The sequence below is a fragment of the Lathyrus oleraceus genome, chromosome 4 (genome assembly GCF_024323335.1).
Source record: "Lathyrus oleraceus cultivar Zhongwan6 chromosome 4, CAAS_Psat_ZW6_1.0, whole genome shotgun sequence".
Classification (NCBI taxonomy): domain Eukaryota; kingdom Viridiplantae; phylum Streptophyta; class Magnoliopsida; order Fabales; family Fabaceae; genus Lathyrus; species Lathyrus oleraceus.
This window is the reverse complement of record NC_066582.1, coordinates 31,150,479-31,176,661: the sequence shown is the minus strand read 5'-3', so window position 1 is coordinate 31,176,661 and position 26,183 is coordinate 31,150,479. Positions and strand designations below refer to the sequence as shown.

General features: G+C 38.8%; 2 protein-coding genes across 2 annotated transcripts; both read right to left on the bottom strand.

The window, feature by feature from the left end:
- Positions 1 to 1,037: 1,037 nt before the first annotated feature.
- LOC127135841 (ubiquitin-conjugating enzyme E2 2) lies at positions 1,038 to 1,713 on the bottom strand. The gene has a single exon (XM_051062473.1). The coding sequence runs from the start codon at positions 1,557 to 1,559 to the stop codon at positions 1,038 to 1,040; it is 522 nt and encodes a 173-aa protein (XP_050918430.1). The 5' UTR covers positions 1,560 to 1,713.
- An 18,743-nt stretch (positions 1,714 to 20,456) lies between these two features.
- On the bottom strand, positions 20,457 to 21,146 carry LOC127135840 (ubiquitin-conjugating enzyme E2 2). The gene has a single exon (XM_051062472.1). It carries the CDS (start codon positions 20,976 to 20,978, stop codon positions 20,457 to 20,459), a length of 522 nt encoding a protein of 173 aa, XP_050918429.1. The 5' UTR covers positions 20,979 to 21,146.
- Positions 21,147 to 26,183: the final 5,037 nt, after the last annotated feature.

Sequence of the window (26,183 nt, the reverse complement as noted above, 5' to 3'; positions counted from 1 at the left end):
GTGCTTGAAAGACTCTTGTATTACTCAACAAATTCAAATGGCCATGCTTCCGATTTGAAGATTGACAAAACCAGCAATTTCATTCTCTACCAAGTTCATTCTACACAAGTTCACCAGACTGCTTCTGCACAATTGCATCAATTCCACTTCTGCACAAACTCAAGATCAAGCCGTACCAAAGTTTGTTATCTTGCTTCTATCAATGGTAAGTTATTCTCACTCGGTGCAACTTGTATTCATCTGTGAACTGATACAAATTGATATGCGAATGCGATGCCGCCGTCGTGACGAATCTGAGACGCATTGATGAAGTATTCAACATGTTTCTTTAACGCAAATGATATAAGCGTGAATCCATGAGCAAGAATTCATTGTCTGTATTGCTATTATGTCTTGCATTTTCAAATTTCTCATGCGCATTTTTTTGGATCTTTTTGCAGATTATTGTGTTTAACACAGCGAATGTAATGTGGCTCAGTGGAATTAAAAATTTCAAGTAGAGCTTGTAGTAGAATTTCAAGTAATGTGTTTTATCAAATCCAATTGTTTTATTGGAATTATGTCTTGCATTTGACAGCAAAATTAACAACGGCAGCAAGGTATTCTTTCTCAATTCTCAATGCTTCACCGGTTGTCCACAAGAGATTGCCGGCAGTGCAAGCTTCAAAGACTTTCTATTGCGAAAACTAAAGGTTCTTCAAGGCTGATTCAAACGACCCATCACTTAAAACAAAAGGTAATCCTCCTCTTCTTGCAACAAAACCCGAGCGCCAGCTTCTTTGTATATACGGTATGCTTGGGATGGACTTATGATTTGCTTTCCACTGTTGTTGGCAGGAACATATATCCTAGGATAATCATGTCACAACAAGAAAAACGCGGGAACATTCTCAAGATCACCAAATTGAAGCTTCTCTCCATGCTAACGGCGAAGAACAAGTGAATGAATCCGGAAAAAGAATTTGCATTTCAAAGAATTTATGAATTTTGTATACGTTGTATTGTGTAATTGAACAAAAAGCACTTAAATTACATGTCTAACATAAACTCAAAAGAGTGAATGAGAAACTGAATAATGGATATTGTAAATGTTCAAGAAGAAAATGCTTCATGCGCCCATTACTTTCTTTGATATGCTCTAGGTTCAATTCCTGTTTATTTTCCAGCTGGGATGTTCTAGCAGCTTCAGAATTTGCTGGAGAGTTTGGGTTTGGATCACACAACAATGACTGGATTGAGGTAAGTATAGCAGCCACATCATAAATTGGACTCCACTGATTTTGTAAAATATCCAAGCATATACTTCCATCTGCATAGATGTTTGGATGAAACATCCGAGAAACAAAGCGCACAGTAGGTGGTTTATTAGGATAATCCTCTGTGAACTGAAGCGTCAACTTGAACGTGCCTCCATCCCAAGGGGTGTCATCTGGCCCAAAGATCACAGCATTCCAAAGCATGATATTGTTGTCTTGGGGTGCCCCACTGATGCCAACAGGAGGATCTTGTTGCAACCTCTTAAAATCTCTCAACAGTCTCTTCCTAGCAGGAGTCGACATCTTCACCACTTGCGAGTGGAGAAGGTTGTGAGAGACGATGAAGACTCAGAATATAGAGAGAAGATTGGAGCTTAGAAAATGAATAATTATGGTGTGAAGAACTTATATAAGAAAGTGAATGATTGTGAAAACGCGGAATTTAACTTTTTCTTATAAAAAAGTGCTTCTTCCTTATTCCTTCTTACGAGACTTTCTTTGTATTTTAGAGACCTTATGTATGATGAATTAATATATGCTATGTAAATGGAGGATCATGATTGAATAAATGAATGAAATAAACCAAATATGAATGGAGAAATATGGAGGGAATTTTCAAACCTTGAATAAATGAAAAAAGAAAATGAATGACGAATGGAAAAAATTCAGGACCAAAATCGGGGTATGACAGTCTTGTGATTGATAATCTAGAAAAAAATTGAACTTGGAACTCCATCAATTGAATCATTGTGTAAACGTTTTTCGTGCATTACACAACCAGTGCTCTAGATATCTGATGTTGGAATTAAACCCCAATCTTTGGGATAATCCAAATCAATATTTTTGATTCATCACACTTCTCATTCTTCACTATTCACTCGAGTGTTTCAACCACACCTTAGTTGCAATATGATTCTGCTGCACAAAGATTATGAGAGAAGATAATTTGAGAGAGAAAAGATAAAAAAATTATTGAATGATTCTAACTGAATTTCTTACTCAGTCGGATCTTACAATGTACTTAACACAAATAATTGCATATTTAACAAAATTTAATACTAGACACGAACAATTATGGAAAATTGGGTATTTCAACAAAGTGTTATATCACAACACAGAGATAATTCAAAATGAAATAATAAATATATAGATAATAGAGTTCAGGTACATTTCATCCAAAAGAATAAACAGATTAGATTATCTTAATGATATGAATTAATATATGCTATGTAAATGGAGGATCATGATTGAATAAATGAATGAAATAAACCAAATATGAATGGAGAAATATGGAGGGAATTTCCAAACCTTGAATAAATGAAAAAAGAAAATGAATGACGAATGGAAAAAATTCAGGACCAAAATTGGGGTATGACAGTTGCCCCTATTTAACTATCTTCAGCTAGAGAATATGAAGCAGGACACTCTTCATATGATCATAGTGGGAGATGGTTAAATACTAAGAAGACCCGGATTTTGATCCTGAAACCCTATGACATGATGTGATATGATATGATATGCTATGTATGATATGCATGGATGCATGATATGATATGCATGGATGCATGATTCTTTTTTGTAATTTTTATCTGCTAGGGATATGGTGGACCCTCGACAGGAGATGCTACTAGACAGACCAAGCTGTGGGGAATGTTGATGGTCCACAGGAAAACAGACAAATGGTAAGAAACAACTAGCTGGGGAAACAGTCCTGCTGGAGAATCAGACACACACTGGGGAGTAATAGAAGTGAAAGTTGATAAACAACATTCAGAGTACAAGAGATTTCGGTAGTAAGTTCACATATGACTTACTAGACCCGAATAAGAAAGAAAATGTCACAACAGGTTCAGATATGACCTGGCAAAACTGGAATAAAACACGACAAAAAACAGGTTCGACCTGACAATGCTGGGGAATATCAAGAGGTTCTGACAGCAGGTTCAGATATGACCTAACAAACTCAGAAAAAAGCAAGAAGAGTGTATCAACAGGTTCATATATGACCTGGTAATACTGGAATACAACACAACAAACAAGTTCATATATGACCTGACACTGGAATAAGGCTTAACAACAGGTTCAGATATGACCTGAATAGTATTGAACAAAAGGGAAAAACTCTTCAGAACAGGTTCAAATATGACCTGACACTGGAATAAGGCCCAACAACAGGTTCAGATATGACCTGAATAGTATTGAACAAACAGAGAAAAAAAAATCTTCAGAACAGGTTCATATATGACCTGATACTGGAATAAAGCTCAACTACAGGTTCATATATGACCTGAATAGTATTGAACAAACAGAGCAAAAATCTTCAGAACAGGTTCATATATGACCTGACAACACTGAAACAATCATAGAGAAAGACTCTTCAGAACAGGTTCATATATGACCTGACACTGGAATAAGGCTCAACAACAGGTTCATATATGACCTGAATAGTATTGAACAAACAGAGGAAAAATCTTCAGAACAGGTTCATATATGACCTGACACCGGAATAAAGCTCAACAACAAGTTCATATATGACCTGAATGGTATTGAACAAACAGAAGAAAAATCTTCGGAACAGGTTCATATATGACCTGACACCGGAATAAAGCTCAACAACAGGTCCATATATGACCTGAATAGTATTGAACAAACAGAGAAAAAATCTTCAGAACAGGTTCATATATGACCTGACACCGGAATAAAGCTCAACAACAGGTTCAGATATGACCTGAATAGTATTGAACAAGCAGAGAAAAAACCTTCAGAGCAGGTTCATATATGACCTGACACCAGAATAAAGCTCAACAACAGGTTCAGATATGACCTGAATAGTATTGAACAACAGGTTCATATATGACCTGATAATGGAATAACAACAATTGGACTCTGACCGTAAGCAATGGACTACAACCAGCTTTTAACGGATTTTGGCCAACAACAATTGGACTTGAAAATGACCGTGAAAACCGGATGTTGGTTTAAGGATACCAAAGACAAACTGGAATTAGAGGTCCAAGGACATAGGATCAGCAACAAGACCTAGGTCAATGCACAATGGGCACGAAGTACCTTTCGGCTATGCATGATTTGAATGCTTTTAGGCATGATATATGAATGATCATGATTATGAGAATGCTGACACTTGGCAGACTGGGAGTTTGTAGGGACAGAGATTCTGATTCCTCAACACCAATAACTCATACCCGTACAATTAACAGGCGCATCCAGAGGAGAAACTATCATGATTGACAGTTATAAACAACCAAAGGTCCATCCTTCTAGAGGATTAATAAGTTGTACTCCATGGGGACTTTTGTTGGTGATCCAGGAAAATTTATGCAAACTCGAGGCTTTCGGGGAAACAAATGATTTTCCTTTGATTTTCACATATATCAAAGTAATTTTGTTCTTTTTACTAAATTTCAAATTCTTTTTCAAGTTTCAAAATTTCATTATTAACAAATAAATGACATTTTGCATAACAAAGAAAAGCGCAGATGAACACAAACTAACAATGATTGGGAAAACTTGTATTTTATTCAAGAATGGTAGCACACAAATGGCGTAGCTCCATAGAGTGTTACAATTTTTGGAAAATGGCAATAAGGAAAGGTTTACATTGAATTCAGTGACCACTAACATCCTTAATAGGTATGATTCCCCCAAAACCTTGCTCCTAAGGGGAGTGACTGGATTAATCTTCCACCTCAAATTCTTCGGTGTTAATCAATAACAACTGATGCAGTTTATGCCTTTTGCCCCTAACTTTTGCTTGGATCGCCCTTTCGGGTTTTCAATCCACCGGGATGCTCCTTTTTGCCTAAGTCGCCTTTTCATGTTTTCAACTTAGCGAGCTACCATTTTTATTCATCCCTAACTTTTGCCTAGACCGCCCTTTCGGGTTTTCAGTCCACCGGGATACCCTTTTTTTGCCTAAATCGCTCTTTCAGGTTTTCGATTTAGCGGGTCTTTATTAGGCATAGTACTTTTTAACTGCATCAGAGTTCACGGGATGTGAGAGCTCTTCACCATCCATAGTTGTGAGAATCAAGGCACCACCGGAGAAGGCTTTCTTCACAACATATGGGCCTTCATAATTGGGAGTCCACTTCCCACGTGAGTCCTTGTGTATTGGCAAGATCTTCTTAAGCACGAGGTCTCCTTCTCTGAATTCCCGAACACGTACTTTCTTGTCAAAAGCCCTTTTAAGCCGTTTCTGGTATAATTGTCCATGGCACAAAGAAGTCATTCGCTTCTCATCTATGAGGTTCAACTGATCAAATCTATTTTGAATCCACTCAGCCTCTTCTAGCTTGGTCTCCATCAAGATTCTCATTGAAGGTATCTCCACTTCAATTGGGAGAACTGCTTTCATCCCATATACCAAAGAGAACGGGGTTGCCCCTGTTGAAGTGCGGACGGAAGTCCGGTATCCATGCAGTGCAAAGGGTAGCATTCCGTGCCAATCCTTATAGGTTTTCACCATTTTCTGCAGGATCTTCTTGATGTTTTTATTAGCGGCTTCAACAGCGCCATTCATCTTTGGACGATATGGTGAAGAGTTATGGTGCTCAATCTTGAAGCTCTCGCATAATTCTTTCATGGTCTTATTGTTCAGATTCGTCCCATTATCTGTGATGATCCGGTTTGGAATTCCATAACGGTAAATGATCTCTTTCTTAAGAAACCGTGCAACCACTTGCTTTGTCACATTAGCATAAGAGGCGGCTTCTACCCATTTGGTAAAGTAGTCAATGGCAACCAGGATGAAGCGGTGGCCATTGGAAGCTTTAGGCTCGATGGCGCCAATCATGTCGATGCCCCACATTGAGAAAGGCCAAGGTGACGTCAAAACATTTAGCAGGGTCGGAGGCACGTGTACCTTGTCGGCATATATTTGGCATTTATGACATTTTCTAGCATAATTGAAACAGTCGGATTCCATGGTCAACCAGTAATAACCAGCTCTCAAAATCTTCTTGGCCATGGCATGCCCATTGGCATGAGTTCCAAAGGATCCTTCATGAATCTCCTTGATCAACATGTCCCCTTCACGTCCATCCACGCATCTGAGCAGAATCATGTCGTGATTTCTCTTGTACAACACACCATTGCTCAAGAAGAATTTGGATGCTAACTTCCTTAATGTTTTCTTGTCAAGGGTTGTTGCATCTGTTGGATATTCTTGATTTTGCAAAAAGCATTTGATGTCGTGAAACCAGGGTTTACCATCGGCTTCCTCTTCAACTGACTGACAGTAGGCAGGCTCAACTTTCCGCTCGATCTGAATGAGAGGTGCTTCATTATGGAATCTAACTTGGTACATTGAAGCCAACATAGCCAAAGCATCAGCAATTTGATTCTCAGTTCTCGGGATATGACAGAAAGTGATTTCGTCAAAGTATTTTATTAGTTCCATGACATATGCACGATATGGGATCAACTTGGTATCACGGGTTTCCCATTCGCCCTTGACTTGGTATATCACCAAGGCTGAGTCTCCACATACTTCGAGGATTTTGATTTGGAGATCAATTGCTGCTTCAATGCCTAGGATGCACGCCTCATATTCTGCTATATTGTTTGTGCAATCAAAACATAACCTTGCTGTGAAAGGAGTGTATCCACCATTTGGATTCAACAGGACAGCTCCTACGCCATGCCCCATGTAATTGGAGGAACCATCGAACATGAGCTTCCACCGAGATCCGGGTTCAGGTCCTTCATCAAGTCCTGGGATTTCACAATCTTTTACTACCATAATGTCTTCATCAGGGAAGTCAAACTTCAACGGCTGGTAGTCTTCAACAGGCTGGTTTGCCAGGTAATCAGACAACACACTCCCTTTTATGGCTTTCTGAGACACATATTGGATGTCATACTCAGATAGTAACATTTGCCAACGGGCGAGTCTTCCAGTCAAAGCGGGCTTTTCAAAGATATACTTTATTGGATCCATTTTTGAGATCAACAAAGTAGTGTGGCAAATCATGTATTGTCTTAGACGACGAGTGGCCCATGCTAAAGCACAACAAGTTTTCTCTAAGAGTGAATATCGGGATTCACAATCGGTAAACCTCTTACTCAGATAATAGATGACGTGTTCCTTTCGACCGGTTTCGTCATGTTGTCCCAACACACATCCCATTGATTTTTCAAGCACAGTCAAGTACATAAAGAGTGGTTTCCCCTGGACAGGTGGAATTAGAATAGGGGGCTCTTGCAGGTATTGTCTGATCTTCTCAAAAGCCATTTGGCAGTCAGAATTCCATTCAACTGCTTGATCTTTTCTGAGCAACTTGAATATAGGTTCACACATAGCAGTCATATGAGATATAAACCTAGAGATGTAGTTCAAACGTCCCAGGAATCCTCTGACTTCTTTCTCTGTACGTGGGGCAGGCATTTCTTGTATTGCCCTAACCTTGTCTGGATCTACCTCAATTCCTCGTTGACTGACGATGAAACCAAGCAACTTTCCAGATCGGACACCGAAGGTGCATTTAGCAGGATTCAGTCGTAGTCGAAATTTCCGAAGACGCTCAAATAGCTTTTGCAAGTGGTCTATGTGATCCTCTTCACTTTGAGATTTTGCAATCATATCATCCACATAAACCTCAATTTCCTTGTGCATCATGTCATGGAAAAGAGTGACCATTGCTCTTTGGTAAGTTGCCCCAGCATTTTTGAGACCGAATGGCATTACCTTGTAGCAAAATGTTCCCCAAGGGGTGATGAATGTGGTCTTTTCCATGTCCTCTGGATCCATCTTAATTTGATTATAACCCGAGAATCCGTCCATAAAGGAGAAAACTGCGAACTTAGCAGTGTTGTCTACCAGGGTGTCAATATGTGGCAGGGGGAAATCGTCCTTTGGACTAGCTTTGTTTAAATCCCTATAATCAACATACATCCTGACCTTGCCATCCTTTTTGGGTACAGGTACTATGTTAGCTACCCATTGAGGGTACTTTGCGACTGCTAGAAAACCGGCATCAAATTGGCGTTTCACCTTGTCACAAATCTTTAGAGCCATGTCGGGTCTTGCTCTTCGGAGCTTCTGCTTCACTGGCGGACAATCTGGCTGTAGTGGTAACTTGTGGACGACAATGTCAGTATCTAAACCTGGCATATCCTGATACGACCAAGCAAATACATCTACATATTCATGTAGCAACTTGATCAATCTTTCTTTGATGTTTGCCTCAAGTGTAGTCCCAACTTTGACCTCTTTCTTGTCTTCCTCGGTGCCAAGGTTGATTGTTTCCACTGGTTCTTGATGCGGCTGAAGAGCCTTTGACTCATGCTCGAGCATCCTTTCCAGTTCTTCAGGGAAATCACAATCTTCCTCACTCTCCTCTTCCGCTTGGTAGATGGGGAGTTCAAAATTATAGGAAGTAGCGAGATCATCGAATTCAACTGGTTTATTGATTATTCTGCATGTTTTTTAATGATGGTTTTTTTTAGAAAAATGGAAATAAAATGCAAAAGAAGTAAAAAATATTTTTGTAGTTTTTGAAAGGATTGCCATTTTAAGAAAAACAACAGATGAATGACAAGAATTTGAACAAAATGCTCTTTATTTGTCATAATGATTTTTTTGAAATTCAAAAGGGGCCCTACAAATGATCCATTAGCCTTGGGCAGAGCTAAGGATTTTCAAAAACACAAAGGAAAATAACAATTACTTTGACACAGGAAAAACTTCTGGAATCTCAACTGCTTCCCAATTTGTTAGGGCTGCTTCACACCGGTATATCAGATTTGATGTTTCTCCATCTTCAGTGTCATCTTCCACTGCACCAACTTGATCTCCATGGATAAATCCATTGCTCAGGAAAACTTCTTGTATGCTCCGCACACGGTCCTTTGCAGGGACCAGGGCTCCTCCACTAGTAGAAGGCTTGTACCCCAAACCAAAACGGTCATTTTTCTCATTGACGTTGATGACTTGCCCCCAACCTGTAGGGCCTCCACTTTCAACTGCTGATCTTGCGCTCTTCAAAGAAGCGAACGACAAACTGGCTTTCTCAACAGGATCCTTAACCTCTTCAAGTGTGGCATTGGATATTTCAAGGGCTTGAAAAGAGGTTTCTAAGGCGTCCTCATTAGCCTCAATATAACGGAAAGAGGAGAGTTGACTGATGATAAAATCTTCTTCACCTGAGACAATAACGAGCTTGCCATCGACGACGAACTTCATCTTTTGATGCAATGTAGAAGTTACTACCCCAGCAACATGTATCTATGGGCGTCCCAAAAGGCAGCTATAAGCTGGATTTATGTCCATGACTTGGAAATTGATGGGGAATACATGCGGTCCGATCTGTATTGGTAATTCTACCTCCCCAACTACTGTCCTTCGCGAACCATCAAATGCTTTCACCACAAGCGCACTAGGTTTCAACTCCGAACCTTGGTAAGACAATTTAGCGAGTGCCCTCTTTGGTAGAACATTGAGGGATGATCCAGTGTCAACTAAAACTCTGGCCAGAGCATCTTCTTGGCACTTTATGGATACATGCAAAGCGCGGTTGTGATTCTTCCCCTCTTTGGGTAGCTCTTCATTGCTGAAACTTAGAGTGTTGCAGGCTGTGATATTGGCGACCACTCCATCGAATTGGCCAACCATTATATCTTGGGTAACATGAGCCTGAGCAAGCACTTTCAGTAGAGCCTCCCTATGAGCTTCGGAATTCAGAAGCAAAGACAAGATAGATATTTTTTATGGTGTTTGATGTAACTGATCAACTATCTTGTAGTCAGATTTCTTTATTATCCTTAGGAACTCACTTGCTTCATCTGTTTGCACAGCCGGCTGTGCCCCTCCATGTTCTGGGGTAGGATTTACATTTGCAGCTCCCCTTGTTGGCTCTTGAGGGTTCACATTAAAATTGGGAGTATAAATCCGACCACTGCGGGTCATCCTGCTTGTCCCTGCGATGTTAGTGATGTCGGCGTCAACATTCTTCAAGCCTTTCTCACTTTCAGCAGCTTTGGGCTTTCCATCTACCACTCCATCTACCATTGTTATGTCGTACTTCTAGGGTACCGCCTTGGTACTTTCAAAATGGGGTAGGCATGCAAACTACCACGGGTGATGGATGAACAACATCTCTTCTGTGATAAGTTACCTCAAACGGTTCTGGTATATTAAAACGGGTTCAATGACTGAAACTTCCTCGTTTATTGTGGGACCACAAATTTGTAAAACACCTTGATCCATCAAGTTCTAAATGTCATTTCGTACCACTTTACATCCTCTTGGATGAACGACACATTCCTCACAGTTGTCGTGACATGTATCAATCAATCTAGCCCCCACCAATCCTGCATGAAGCGCTAGCAACGGAGTTTTAACATCTTCCACGTTCTTGATTATACACACATTTGGAGCATCCTCAACGGCATTAACATCACCGTGCGCTGGCAAAGGGTTACTTTTGACATTGGGTCTGACGTCTCGAAATGACAGAATCTTCTTCTCAACCAGGTCTCGCACAATATGCTTTAGAGCATAACATCCTTCTAAATCATGTCCAGGGGCACCCCCATGGAAAGGACAATGGGCATCTGGATTGTACCACGAAGGTAAAGGATTTGGTGGAGGACCCAAAGATCTGGGAGTCACCAACCCTTTCTATAGTAATGATGGGTACAATTCAGTGTATGTCATAGGGATTGAAGCAAACGGAACTCTACCTCTTTGTACCCTATTTTGATTTGGAGGATTTTGTGGACGAGGAACCTGTGCCCTTGGCTATTGATAAGCAGGTGGCGCTGGCGCTTGCTGGTATACCGGCGCTTGTTGAGCAGGTTGATAGACAGAAGCTTGTGATTGGTTGAAATTTGGTGTGACAGCTGCCACATATGGTTGTCGAACATATTGTACTGGATAAATCGGTTGTTGTTGAGCAAATTGGTGTTGTTGAGTAAGCTGATATTGTTTCTTCCATGAATGACTCCTTCTTTGACTAGTTGATACTGCATTTGTATCACCCTCTTTCTTTCTTTGAAATCCTCCAGGAAGCTTTTTGGCATTACTACCAGATGTTTCAGAGGTAGTCATCATCTTTCCATTCTTCAATCCAAGTTCGACCTTTATGCCCACGGCGACCAGGTCAGAGAAGCTTGCAGATACACTACTTACCATTCTTTCATAGAACACAGGTTTGACTGTATCCATGAACCAATCCGCTAACTCCTTCTCATCCAGAGGTGGTTCGACTTGCGAGGCCACTTCCCTCCATCTTTGTGCATATTCCTTAAAAGACTCCTTATCTTTCTGGGACATGCTGAGCAATTGCCTCCTATCTGGAGCCATATCCATATTATACTTATAATGTTGGATGAAAGCATCAGATAAGTCTTGGAAACAACGAATCCTACTCTGATCAAGGCTTAAGTACCATTTAGAGGGAGCACCCCTCAAGCTGTCTTGGAAGCAATGTATCATGAGTTTGTCATCCTCTACATGCGCAGCCATTTTTCGATAGTACATAATAAGGTGACTCTTAGGACACGAGTGGCCCTCATACCTATCGAAATCTGGGGTCTTGAACTTCGCAGGAATCACAAGACCTGATACTAAGCACATCTCCTTAGCGGTAGCACCAAAGACTTGGTCACCTTCCATAGCCCTCAATCTCTTCTCAAGCATCTGGTAATTCTCCTTCATCTCTCTTATGTCCTCCTGCCTTTCCTCATCTTCATCTGAAAAGTCTGGAGCATGTTGCTGATCCTCAAAGTAGGGTTGCACATGTGCACGAACGAGAGGAGGTGCGAACGTGTGAACCACTGGATGATTTTCATTGATGGTCGGTAGAGGAGCCGTCTGCTGAGTGGATGGTGCAAAACCAGGGGTGCCTTCAACTGTAGGCGTGAAACCGGGAGGTAAACCATAGGTTGGCCAGGTTGTTGGTACCGTTCTTGCAGGTTGGGGTTCAATCGATGGACCGGAGATTTCTGAAACAACCGTTGTTTGGGTGTCTAACTTTGCCCTGATGACCTGTAATATCTCCATGACCTAACCCATGTTTCCACGTAGGTCTTTGAGCTCTGAGCTCACTCGCTCCAATTCATGCTCTTGATTTTCCATTCTTTGACGAGCTCTGGCACGAGTATTATACTGGTGTTGAAAATTCAGCGTGAAACTGGAGGAAGAAAGGACAGAATGAGACTCTGTTTTTTTGAAAATGTATGAATGCATGTATGGGTGCATCTTGTTTGCAAAACTCTTGGTTAGTTTCAATCATTTATTTCAAAATGTCACAACACTTGTTCGCAAATATTTAAAATATAAGGAAATGAAACTCAATAAAATGAATCTCAAAAGCGATTTTTCATTAATCTCATATCAAAGTTCAAATACAAACAACGTGCTCATGGCTTATGGGCTTTCCGAACCATAGCAAGGTCGGTGGTCAGCCCTTCTAGCATTGCCTTATAAAACTTAATGAAATTAAAGACTTGATGCGGTGTGTTCTCTGGACACATGCACCAATCAGCTTCTCAGGTAGCTCTTGCATGATGGAACTCGCAAATCCGGACAGCTTCAAAAATTTGCCCTTCCACTCAGTGTAAAGCCCTTAAAGATCTTGAATGATGCACAAGTCTTCAGCCTTGGTCACCTCTATGTCCCTATAGAGGTTTCTCCAATATCTGCACTCACCTAGCAACACCATATAGGCAGCATCCTGATCCCCACCTTCAAGTGCCTGGATTCTAGCATCGGCTCGATCCAAATGATGTTTCAACCGTGTGCGAACTCTTTCTGACTCTTCAGTCTTCAGCTTCTCGCATTCCAGAGTATCCTTGTATTTTTGAATGGTATTCTCCAGTTCACGAGTACGAATCTCGGAAATCAGCTGTGCTTCCCTTTTCATTTCAAGGGTCAGCTCCAGAGTCTTGTTGAGTTTTTGAATCCGGAGTAAAGCTCTATCCAACTCCTCTTCCTTTGATTTGAACACAGATTTAGTGCTATAGAGCGCTTGTCCAAACTTTTCTCTCCTTGCTTCAGACTCTCTAGCTCTTTTCTTGGAGACTTCAAGCTCTTTGTCCTTCTTTTGTTGATCGTCTTTCAAGTTCCCATTCTCTATCGAGACTCGGCCAAGCTTGATTCTCAAATCAGCATTTTCCAACTCCAACTCCTTGATACGGGCATTGAGCTTCTCTACATCTTCAGGTAATATGGGTTCTGGCTCCGGAACCAATGGATAGATAGAAGAATCAAAGGGATAAGGGAGTTTAATCATCTGAACCCTCTCTCTAACCCAACAAGTGTAAGGCTCTTGGGCAATGACATTTCTCTTACCCAACTCCTTACCTTTCCTAATAACTGCTTGCCAAGACCTCTTGATCTTTTTCACCACGGGATGACCTGCTTCAACACTATGTAAGATGAAAGGCTCTAAAGCTTCAGCTTTTAGAGGGTCATTCATAGGATACCCATGCTGCCTCAGAGATAGCACAGGGTTATTGTTGATGCAACCCTTGGTTCCTATCAACGGCACATTGGGGAAGTCTCCAATGCTGACAATCACATTCTCGGTTTCCCAATCCCTGATATACCACTTAACATGACTGGAGGTGAGGGAAGCTAACTTCTGGAAGGGCTTGAGTTCCTTTGAGACAAAAGGACCTTCTTCGGGCATATGGGATCTAAACCAAGCATGCAACAACTGTGCACAGCATAAGACGATTCCTCCCTTCTTCTCATGACGATCATGGAGAGTGTAGTAGAGATCTGCCAAGAGGAACGGTACAGGGTTACCAGAGAGGAAAATTCTCACCGCCAGGTGGTCCACAAAATGGTCAATATTTGGGAAGAGGACTATCCCATATATCAACACGGCTAACACAGCATAAAAGGCTTCCCAATTCCCTTCTTTTTCCATCTTCTTGGCCTGATCTTCCAAGAACTTCCTAGAAAAACCACTGAAAGGTCCTTTCACATCCCAATTGTCCACGACTTCAGAAACTTTCAGACCCAAAGTTGAAGCTATCCTCTTGGGGGGAATATCTTCATCGAGCTTAGGAAATGGATTATGATCCTTCAAATTTCGGCCTATGATCCTCTTAACCTCCTCCAAGGTAGGAGCCAACTGGAAGTCAGAAAACGTGATACAACGTAGAGGTGGATCATAGAACTGAGCAATAGTCATTGCGGTCATCATGTCCATCTTCTCATTTAGGATGTCCAGAATTCTTCCATAGTTTTGTACGAAGCTGTTGAGTTTGAGGGGTGTTACTTTGGCACTCAACTTCTGTAGGCTGGTAAGGTCCACGTTCTTGTATTTGAACTGAAAAGTGCCTCTTCTCTCAGGATTCATCTTGCTAACAAGTCTTGGATTCCTGAAATAATGCGAAACAACTAAGAGTTTTGCTTTTTATGCATATGCAATGAATGGATGGATGCAATGTTTTTTTTTGTTTCTTTCTTTGGATAGGTTCAAAGGTCCGAGGTATGGATAAATTTGATTGCTTTTCCAAAACGGGGTTCTCACCGGGTATGATCTAGGGCTTTGTTACAAAGGATCCCCAGAGTCATTGATTCACAAGAATGTTTGACGCTTACGGGAAATACTTTCCGGTCGTCAACTCCATCAAGGGAATCTATTCTGGGTGAGGTTCTCGTACCGACTCTTACGAAGTATTCACCTCGGGAGTCCGCACTACGCAACCATCGACTCGATTCTAGACAGGGTACTCAGCGTCATGGATTCAAAATACTGTTTGACGCTTACGGAAAATACTTTCCGGTCATCAACTCCATCTAGGGAATCTATTCTGAGCGAGGTTCTCGTATCGATTCTTACGAAGTATTCACCTCGGGAATCCATACTACACAACCATCATTTCTAGTTGGCCAAAGGTTCAATGTTCTAAAAGGTTCTTAGAGTCGTGGACCCCTTTGAAACATCGAAGCTTACGAGGTATACACCTCGGGCGACAATATTCGCAAAAGGATCTACTCTAAGTGAGGTTCTCGTACTGACTCTTACGAAGTATTCACCTCGGGAGTCTGTACTACTCAACCATCGTCCTATCTTATGTTTTTTTCACTCTAGACTCGGGTGTAGAGTCTTTCCCACATGGTTTGCAATCAAAATCCAAGTACCCAACACACCAATATACAACAAATATCAATATAACAATAAAGATATTAAAAAGCAATAAATAAGGGAAAATCCACATAATTAAACAAACAAAGGCACACAAACGTCCTAACTAGGCTTGACTCGCTTAGGGATTGGGTGTAATCCCCAGCAGAGTCGCCATCTGTCGCACCTCGAAAAAATGGGGATACGACTTCAAAGCGAAACGCGATCGCACGCTCGCAATGATGGACTGAACAGAGTCGCCACCGAACTTTATTTATTCCTAAAAAGGATAGGGGAAATATCGATAAAACCCAAGACAAAACGACAATGATTATTGGTCGTCGCAACCAAATCAGGGTTCGGGAGTCGATTACGCGAGGGGAAGGTATTAGCACCCCTCACGTCCGTTGTACTCAACGGGAACCATTAGGTCAATTGTGTGCGTTAGTTGTTAGTTGAAATATTAGGCTTTTCGAATTATTAGGTGGGAAAGAAAGAAGGGATGAGAAAAGAAATGTTTTTTGGATTTTTGGACGAAGGACTAAACCTAAGTTTTTTATTAGTGGGCCTGACAAGATTTACAAATCCTGCTCCTACGTATCTCAAAAGAGAAATCAAGGCTTACGTAGTTCTGGGTAGAAAAATGTTTGTTTGTTGGTCAATTTTAGCGAAAGCTATATCGTATTAATTGACGAAAACATCGTTTTACCCAAAACAGATGAGGAGTGGACGTGTACCACACATCGAACGGATTTATAAATCTACATTCGGAAAAGCGTCATTTACCTCTACTCAACAATCGTGGCCGAAACATTGTTTTGTATCACTTAAGACAATATATCTTTCATTTATGAAAAAGATTTTTGATTAATCGCACGACGACGAGAAAGAGTTTGATTGATTGGATGTATTTTGAGCGACGACGAGAACTTGGATGAGCGAGATATACATCTCGAATCCTAGTCTCAGGAGTGCGTGGTATACACCACGTTCCATTTCCATCTTTATTGAAAGAGGTTAAGATAGGAATTAAGTATTTTGGAATTTGATTGAGAAAGGGTTTGAAGAAACCACATTGACAATTTTAGACGATGGCGAGAGCTAAGATAGGCGAGGCATACGTCTCGAATCTTAATCTCAGGAGTGCATGGTATACACCATGTTCCATTTCCATCTTTATTGAAAAAGTGTTAAATAAGAATTAGGTATTTTGAGCTTTGTTGTGAAAATGACTTGACCCTAGATCAAGTATTGATGGACGTTCAAGAGAAATTTGAATGAGTGTTTGAGAGAAAACAAAGTGGATGAATTTGGATGATGGCGAGAGCTAGGATTGGCGAGATATACATCTCGAATCCTAGTCTCAGGAGTGCGCGGTATACACCACGTTCCACTTCCATATTTATTGAAAAGGTCTTAACTATGAATTAATATTTTTGAGTTTTCATTAGGAAGAATGGCTTGACGTTGAATCAAGCGTTTGGTGAAAGTTTGAAAGAAATGGAATAGAATGGAGAGAGAAATGAATTGGTTTGTTTATTGAGAAAATACTCGACGTTGGATCGAGTCATTTATTTTTGTATTTTTTGGAATGGTTGATTTTATTCTTGTGTTAGTATCTAACTAAACAGTCAAACAAATAAAGAAATAAAACAGTACAAAATTATTACACATCGGGGGAAGTGGGGTACATTTTGTCAAATGGGGATTCAAAATCATGAAATAATTAAATTGGGCCCAAACAACAAATGATGCAAAGTATGAGTGTAAGTGCAAGAGAACCGGCTCATTGTAAGAAAGCCCAAGAGTAAGCTATGTGAGGTTGATGGCGATGCTTAAAAGCAATCGACTTACAAGGGTGTGGAAATGGGCTCGACTTTGAATCGAGAAAAATGTGATTTTTAATAGTTCAAAAATGGTTTTGAATGGATGATGAAATTAAAAGAAATCAAATTTGTGCTATTAAACAATAATGAAACTATGAGTATAATAAAGCATAAACATAAAGAACAAAATGAATGCTAAAAGAAATAAAATGCTTCATATAGGTATTGAATCCACTCCACTAAAGACCATGAAACTACCCTCTCTCCACTAAACCATTTATGATTAGTTATCATCTTAATGCTAATTCGGATAAATAAACCAAGATAGATTAAAAATTAAAATTAAAATAAAAACTAATATAAAAAACAGTCTGTTGGACTACCAAGAAAAACAGAAAATTAAACCCAGCCGCTTGGCTGTTGGGTTTTTCAATGGAATATGAATTGAAAATGTGTAAACATTTATTAACTAAAATTTAGGAAGTTTAAACAAAAATTTTAATAGTTTCAAAAAGACTTATTCTGTTTAAAATAAATTAAAAAAAAGAAAATAAGGAAACAATGCAATAGACACTTCCGTCTCTCTCACACTGCGTCTCTCACAATCTCACAAACTCTCTCTCAAGCTCAAAGAATCTCTCTCTCTCAACTTAGACGCTTCCGTCTCTCTCACACTGCGTCTCTCACAACTTCACACCAAAACCCCTCTCACAAACTCGTCTCTCTCCCAATCGCGTGAAAGTTTGAAAGAAAGCTCACCTTTGTGGTGAATCGGTAGCTCAGGTAACGGCCGAACCCTTCTCCCTTCGCCTCTTCCAACACTGAGTTCCTTTTGATTTTTTTTAGGATTAGGGTTTCCTGTTTGAAAATTTTCACTTCCGCCTCTCCAATTTTTCGTCTTTTTTACTGATTCTCTTCTCTTCCTATTTATCCCTGCCGTTAGGGTTTCGAATTGGTACATGGGGTTCAAAAGAGTATCTCTGTAATCTCCTTTTGATGCTCAGAATTTGGTCCATCTCGTTTGATACTACAATCTGGAAACGGTAACTCTACCTACGCACTTTCTCCAATTGTTTTGTCTTAATGCCCATTTGGGATTCTTTTTTGAAATTTTAACAGCTTTGACTAATTTTGTGTTACTGCAGTGAAATGGTGAAAACGTGAGGAGCTCAACCACGGTTTTGTTGACGTCGGATCTGAATTGCATCTCATGGTGGCGTGGCTGCTGATAGTACACCTTTAACCAGTCCAAGAATCAGTACCAAGGAAATTCTGGAATTCTTGAAAAATGATGGACGTATGCTAAAGTTTCGGAGGGATGGAAGATTAACAGAGAATTCTGGCCACTTCGGTGCACTGAGATATTCAACCAAATCATTTTCAAATCCGGATCCCTTGCTCGGACTATTTTGATCTTTCAATGGAAAATCTTGCATCCACAGACCTTGGCTTTTATTGTTCCAATCTACATAAATTAAGTTTGCTGTATGTACGATGACTCTTACTCCTCGAGGATATACAAGAAGCATGGCCTTTGAATGGTGTGTCCCAAATGAGATTGGAAGAGGCGGTTTGTGCAAAATCCAAATTTTTTAAGTTTGCTTATCTTCATGCAAGCCATCCTCTCATCACCCTCTCCATGAAGAACAAACACGTGGGGAACTTTTGAAAGTGCAGGACAAGCAGGAACCAACCAGTCAAAGTATACCATGTAGTTTGAAAGGATAGCAACTAGAATATCCCCCCGTATAACATCACTTATTGAAACACACGAAGTATTAGCCCAGGCCGGTAACCTTTGCACACGCAAAAGTCAAAAGGTGCAAGGTATTTGATCTTCAGCTACATAAAAATCACGAATAGCTTTCTCACGTGACCGGGAATAACCATGCTTTTGTGTCACTGCAATTTTATCACACTTTTGTGTCACTGCAATTCTTCCTCGATCATGGGCTTCTTTATCTGCACCACTTGAAGATCTTTGCAATACTTGATATTTTAAAAAGGTGGTGACCAAGAATGAGCTCAATTACATCTCCATTAGAAATAGTAACCGTTTCTTTGGAGTTAAGCTTCCTTCTCTTATTCCCAAAATTGGCAACAACTGGATTCGTCCCTTCCACATGCAAACTTGCAGTGCCATCGGTAGAAGTGGTTATGGTGAGGTGTTTGCGGCAGTTTAATGTCAAAGATTCAGCAATGGTTCAAGAAGCATCGAATGTCGACGACTTGCAACTGTGCTTGAAAGACTCTTGTATTACTCAACAAATTCAAATGGCCATGCTTCCGATTTGAAGATTGACAAACCAGCAATTTCATTCTCTACCAAGTTCATTCTACACAAGTTCATCAGACTGCTTCTGCACAATTGCATCAATTCCACTTCTGCACAAACTCAAGATCAAGCCGTACCAAAGTTTGTTATCTTGCTTCTATCAATGGTAAGTTATTCTCACTCGGTGCAACTTGTATTCATCTGTGAACTGATACAAATTGATATGCGAATGCGATGCCGCCGTCGTGACGAATCTGAGACGCATTGATGAAGTATTCAACATGTTTCTTTAACGCAAATGATATAAGCGTGAATCCATGAGCAAGAATTCATTGTCTGTATTACTATTATGTCTTGCATTTTCAAATTTCTCATGCGCATTTTTTGGATCTTTTTGCAGATTATTGTGTTTAACACAGCGAATGTAATGTGGCTCAGTGGAATTAAAAATTTCAAGTAGAGCTTGTAGTAGAATTTCAAGTAATGTGTTTTATCAAATCCAATTATTTTATTGGAATTATGTCTTGCATTTGACAGCAAAATTAACAACGGCAGCAAGGTATTCTTTCTCAATTCTCAATGCTTCACCGGTTGTCCATAAGAGATTGCCGGCAGTGCAAGCTTCAAAGACTTTCTATTGCGAAAACTAAAGGTTCTTCAAGGCTGATTCAAACGACCCATCACTTAAAACAAAAGGTAATCCTCCTCTTCTTGCAACAAAACCCGAGCGCCAACTTCTTTGTATATACGGTATGCTTGGGATGGACTTATGATTTGCTTTCCACTGTTGTTGGCAGGAACATATATCCTAGGATAATCATGTCACAACAAGAAAAACGCGGGAACATTCTCAAGATCACCAAATTGAAGCTTCTCTCCATGCTAACGGCGAAGAACAAGTGAATGAATCCGGAAAAAGAATTTGCATTTCAAAGAATTTATGAATTTTGTATACGTTGTATTGTGTAATTGAACAAAAAGCACTTAAATTACATGTCTAACATAAACTCAAAAGAGTGAATGAGAAACTGAATAATGGATATTGTAAATGTTCAAGAAGAAAATGCTTCATGCGCCCATTACTTTCTTTGATATGCTCTAGGTTCAATTCCTGTTTATTTTCCAGCTGGGATGTTCTAGCAGCTTCAGAATTTGCTGGAGATTTTGGGTTTGGATCACACAACAATGACTGGATTGAGGTAAGTATAGCAGCCACATCATAAATTGGACTCCACTGATTTTGTAAAATATCCAAGCATATACTTCCATCTGCATAGATGTTTGGATGAAACATCCGAGAAACAAAGCGCACAGTAGGTGGTTTATTAGGATAATCCTCTGTGAACTGAAGCGTCAACTTGAACGTGCCTCCATCCCAAGGGGTGTCATCTGGCCCAAAGATCACAGCATTCCAAAGCATGATATTGTTGTCTTGGGGTGCCCCACTGATGCCAACAGGAGGATCTTGTTGCAACCTCTTAAAATCTCTCAACAGTCTCTTCCTAGCAGGAGTCGACATCTTCACCACTTGCGAGTGGAGAAGGTTGTGAGAGACGATGAAGACTCAGAATATAGAGAGAAGATTGGAGCTTAGAAAATGAATAATTATGGTGTGAAGAACTTATATAAGAAAGTGAATGATTGTGAAAACGCGGAATTTAACTTTTTCTTATAAAAAAAGTGCTTCTTCCTTATTCCTTCTTACGAGACTTTCTTTGTATTTTAGAGACCTTATGTATGATGAATTAATATATGCTATGTAAATGGAGGATCATGATTGAATAAATGAATGAAATAAACCAAATATGAATGGAGAAATATGGAGGGAATTTTCAAACCTTGAATAAATGAAAAAAGAAAATGAATGACGAATGGAAAAAATTCAGGACCAAAATCGGGGTATGACAGTCTTGTGATTGATAATCTAGAAAAAAATTGAACTTGGAACTCCATCAATTGAATCATTGTGTAAACGTTTTTCGTGCATTACACAACCAGTGCTCTAGATATCTGATGTTGGAATTAAACCCCAATCTTTGGGATAATCCAAATCAATATTTTTGATTCATCACACTTCTCATTCTTCACTATTCACTCGAGTGTTTCAACCACACCTTAGTTGCAATATGATTCTGCTGCACAAAGATTATGAGAGAAGATAATTTGAGAGAGAAAAGATAAAAAAATTGTTGAATGATTTTAACTGAATTTCTTACTCAGTCGGATCTTACAATGTACTTAACACAAATAATTGCATATTTAACAAAATTTAATACTAGACACGAACAATTATGGAAAATTGGGTATTTCAACAAAGTGTTATATCACAACACAGAGATAATTCAAAATGAAATAATAAATATATAGATAATAGAGTTCAGGTACATTTCATCCAAAAGAATAAACAGATTAGATTATCTTAATGATATGAATGAAAGGATTTTTATCATCCAAAAGAATAAACATATTAAATTATCTTAATCCAATGAATGAAAGGATTTTGTTAGGCCCTAGTAGGAAAAGGTGTTTAAGTAGTTACTAAAGTGGCTAACTAAGGTTAAGTAGATATATGGCTCATTAATTTTTGGTTGTTAAGAATAACCAATAGTATTATTTTGTGAATGTGTAAGGTAATACACATAATCATTCTCAAAATTGTGTGAACTCAAAACTTGATGTTTAACATATTTTTGTCAATAAATTTGGTATTATAAAAGTTTCGATGTTTATTTTTCAGGAATTTTTCTAGGGTTTGGATGAAAATGGTGACATAAATGAAGATGAAAATGGGGATAGGTAAACAAATATTAAGTGTTGATGTTGTACTGTTATAATTAATAGACCTTTAAATTCCAAGGGTGTAAAATTTGTTTAAAAGATCAAATGGTTAAAGTTAAAAAAATAATAAAGGATATGGTAGACACTCAATAATATTGTCTCACTTAAGATATTTAAAGTTAAAAGTTAACATAATGGACTAAAGTAAAATCTTAAATTAATTTAAGGGACCAAAACAAAACCTTAAATTAATTTAAGGGATCCCAAAAATAGTTAAGTCAAAATTAATGAATTTGATTTAATGCATAGATCAAGTTTATCATAATGCTCCGACAAACCAGTCAAAGCACACAGAAGAAGAGAATCTAAAAGCGCAAAACAAAAAAAGAGAAAAGGAGGGCAATGAGAGCTTCTCAGTTACACCAATCGTGCCTATCACATACGAAGATCTGAGTTATGAGCATAACAATATTCATGGTGAAGATTTGACACAACAATTCTCAACAGGCACTGGTTCCAAATCTTACAATGACACAATTGTTGGAAAGACGGGGGAAGATCAAAAGGAATGAGAGAATGAGATAACTGATGAAGAGTTGGAGGTTGATGAAGAAGGACTAGTAGTCAAAGTTGAAGAGATCCAGGTGTGAGGATATGATTGTTTGATGTTTGTACTATCAAAAGTTGAGGAAAGATGTGTCCGGCGTCCTTGGAGGAGGGGTTCCATTGTTAAGATTTTAGGGAGGAATATGGGGTACAAGGCATTGGAGACTAGGATGAAACAAATGTGGGTCCAAAGAGGAACCATCTACATCATTGATCTGTGAAATGATTACTATCTAGAGCGTTTTCACATGAAGATGACAAAATTGCAACGCTCACTGATGGTCCATGGTTTATCTATGATCATTACTTAACAGTGAAAGACTGGAGCCCAGATTTTCATCCAGAGCAAGAAAATATCAAGGAAGTAGTCATTTATACTCGGGTAGAAGGGTTGCCAATAGAATACTATGTTGCAAGGATATTATCAACCATTGGAAACATGATTAATAAAACAGTGAAAGTGGACAAGAACACGTTGCAAGTGGAAAGAGGAAAATATGTGAGAATTTATGCAGAAGTAGACTTGACAAAATCATTATTGGAAATTTTCTCCATTAAAGGAAGAATTTATAAAATAGAATATGAAGTACTTCACCTTTTATGTTTGTCATGTCGGAGGCTTGGTCATTATAGAGAATGGTGCCCTGAGCTCAGAACCGACATAGATGGTGACATGGTTGAAGAGAGGAGTGGAGGTAATGACACATATATTATGCAAAGAAATGGTTATGCTTTCAATGAGGAGAGAAATGTAGGGTCATGGAGAGTGGTGCAAAAACATAAAAATTGAAGGATGATGATGAATGATCGGAGAGATCAACCGTCAGTGATAATTAATGGTGATAAAAACATTGTTGGATCCAGATTTGCATCATTAAAGTGGGAAGATTCCAGAAATAATTGAAGACATTAATGTTAATCAGGAAATGCTATTAGATTAGATGGAGTCAATTATGGACAAGGAAAAGGGCCATTCAAGTATGGAGATAGAAAATGATATAAATAAGGAATCCAGATATATTTGAGGAAATAAGGAGCAACCAATGAGAAACGTGAGCAGTAAGAATATTCCATTTGGTGGACCAACAAATGCGGTATCTAAATTAAATATTAGCATTAATTTCATGGGTATCGCTAGTGGAGGGGTATTCAAATACAATTCATGTTAAGGGGGAAACGGAAAAGCAAAAGTAGATAGTATTCAAGTTAGTGGAACCCACACAAATTCCTTAGCAACACGTTGAAAAACAGTTTTCAAAAGAAAAGTAAGTGGAGTGAATGGGAAAAAAAAAGAAATAATGATGGAAAAAATAACACGTGAAGTAAATAACAAGTCAGAGGATAATAGGTAAAACACAACTATTAACGATCAAAATGCATAAGAGATATGGGACAATCACATGAACTCGGGTATAACAAGCAATGTGATTCGAAAAAGTCCATATTATGGGGATGTAAGTAGCAACACGAGACCACCGGATAAGAATTAAGTTTAAGAGTATGACATAACCCAAGCAGTTGAAAAAGAAGATATGAAGTAAAAGGAGAGTGAAGGTTCAACAATGAAGCAAAACTCGCAACAGGAAGTCAATATGGAAATGAAGGTTGTCCTTGAGACCCTAGGAGTTTTGTGATTGATTTGTCATGAGAGTTTTTTATTCTCATTATTTGCATATAATGATGAAATAACAACATAGTATACTATATTGGAATTGTATAGGTGCTTCAAACAATGCTTTTTTAGGAGTTGTAACTAGTATGTAAGGAAATCCAAACCAAACATGTTGGTGATTATGAAGACTAGGCGAGTTCCATCTAAATTGACCAAGAGTATCAATAGAATGAGCTTTAATGGTATTTTTAGTTGCTAAGAATGAAGAATATGTGGGAGGGATAATAGTTGTGTGGATGGTAAATAGAAGCTTTCAACACATTAATATAAAGGTCGAGTTTGAGAATGGTAAAGAGTGTCACTTTACAACAATTTACGCTAGTCCTAATAAGGACAAAATAAGAGTGTTGTGGGAAGATTTGGAGAAGATATCTGATAAGGTTAATGGTGCATGGATGGTAGCTGAAGATTTTAATGACATTGCTAGTTCTTCGGAGAAGAAAGGCGAGGCTCAAGTTTCTATTAGAAAATGAAATGCCTTTAGGGAGAGGATTAACAATTGTAAACTGATAGATATAAATATGATCGGTCCCAATTTTACATGGTGCGGTCCCAGTTATCATGGTGGTCAGAGGATATATGAGAAGTTGGATAGGGAATTGTTGAAATCTTGTTCCTCGAGGGGCAAATGTCGAACTCAATGCTTTGACAACAAGTTCAACAAGATACATCAGAACCACTAACAAGTAATAGATGATGAAGAAGAAAATAAATAAAGAACACAATCAATTATTTACCCAATACGATGAAACTACACCTACGTTTGGGGGGATGAATCCATAACCCAAGAAAGAAAATTCATTATTAGTAGTTTAGTACAATTAGACTTACAAGCAACAACAAATTTTATGTTGTTCAATGTCTCTTCCTAACACTACCCAATGACTTTCTATAGAAGGTTTCCCCCTAAATATGAGAACCTACTCACTTTCTTCTCTGTCACAAAACTAATGATAGGGGTAAAAAAACCACTAAACCCTTATGATCAACTTCAATCTTCACAAGATGAAAGAATGTTAAATATCACAACTCAACTAGACAAATCTTCTTTGTCAAGTTACTGAAACATATAGGTGTACATAAACAATGTTGATTATAACTCGATTAGACAAACCTTTTATGCCAAGTTACTGACACATAGATGGGAATGCACGACACAATACCTAACACTCTAAGATATTAAATGGGAATGATTGATTTTTAATGTAGGTTTGAGCTCCTTATATAGCAAAGTAACTATGGACTTTTCTCCTTGGATAATATCTTTGAATTCGTTCACAATTAATGCAGAAATCCATTGGATATTTGATTTTCTCCTTAAATATTTCCAACAAGATATGATTTATTTTAATTTAAATTCAAATTTAAAAATCCAAATTAAACTTCATTCCGCTGTCAAACAAATTACCTAATCATATTGTTAAATTAATAATAATAAAATCTTCTGCATATCATACTCCAAAACGTATCATTATGGCGCACGTTACACAAGATTCATATGTGATACCAACATGTTGGAGTATTACGTCCAACACTTGTCCTTACTGCAGCTTCATAACTTTAGCAAGCTAGACCAACATGTTAGAGAGCGTGAGAGAAAACATAGGAAGGGATCCAATTCCCTTGTTGGAATATTGGAGATGGTGCCACCATTAATCCCTGGTTTGA

What these genes read in the sequence shown, in the direction of transcription:
- LOC127135841 (XM_051062473.1), bottom strand. Translation starts at nt 1,559, where the DNA reads ATGTCGACTCCTGCTAGGAAGAGACTGTTGAGAGATTTTAAGAGGTTG.
- LOC127135840 (XM_051062472.1), bottom strand. Translation starts at nt 20,978, where the DNA reads ATGTCGACTCCTGCTAGGAAGAGACTGTTGAGAGATTTTAAGAGGTTG.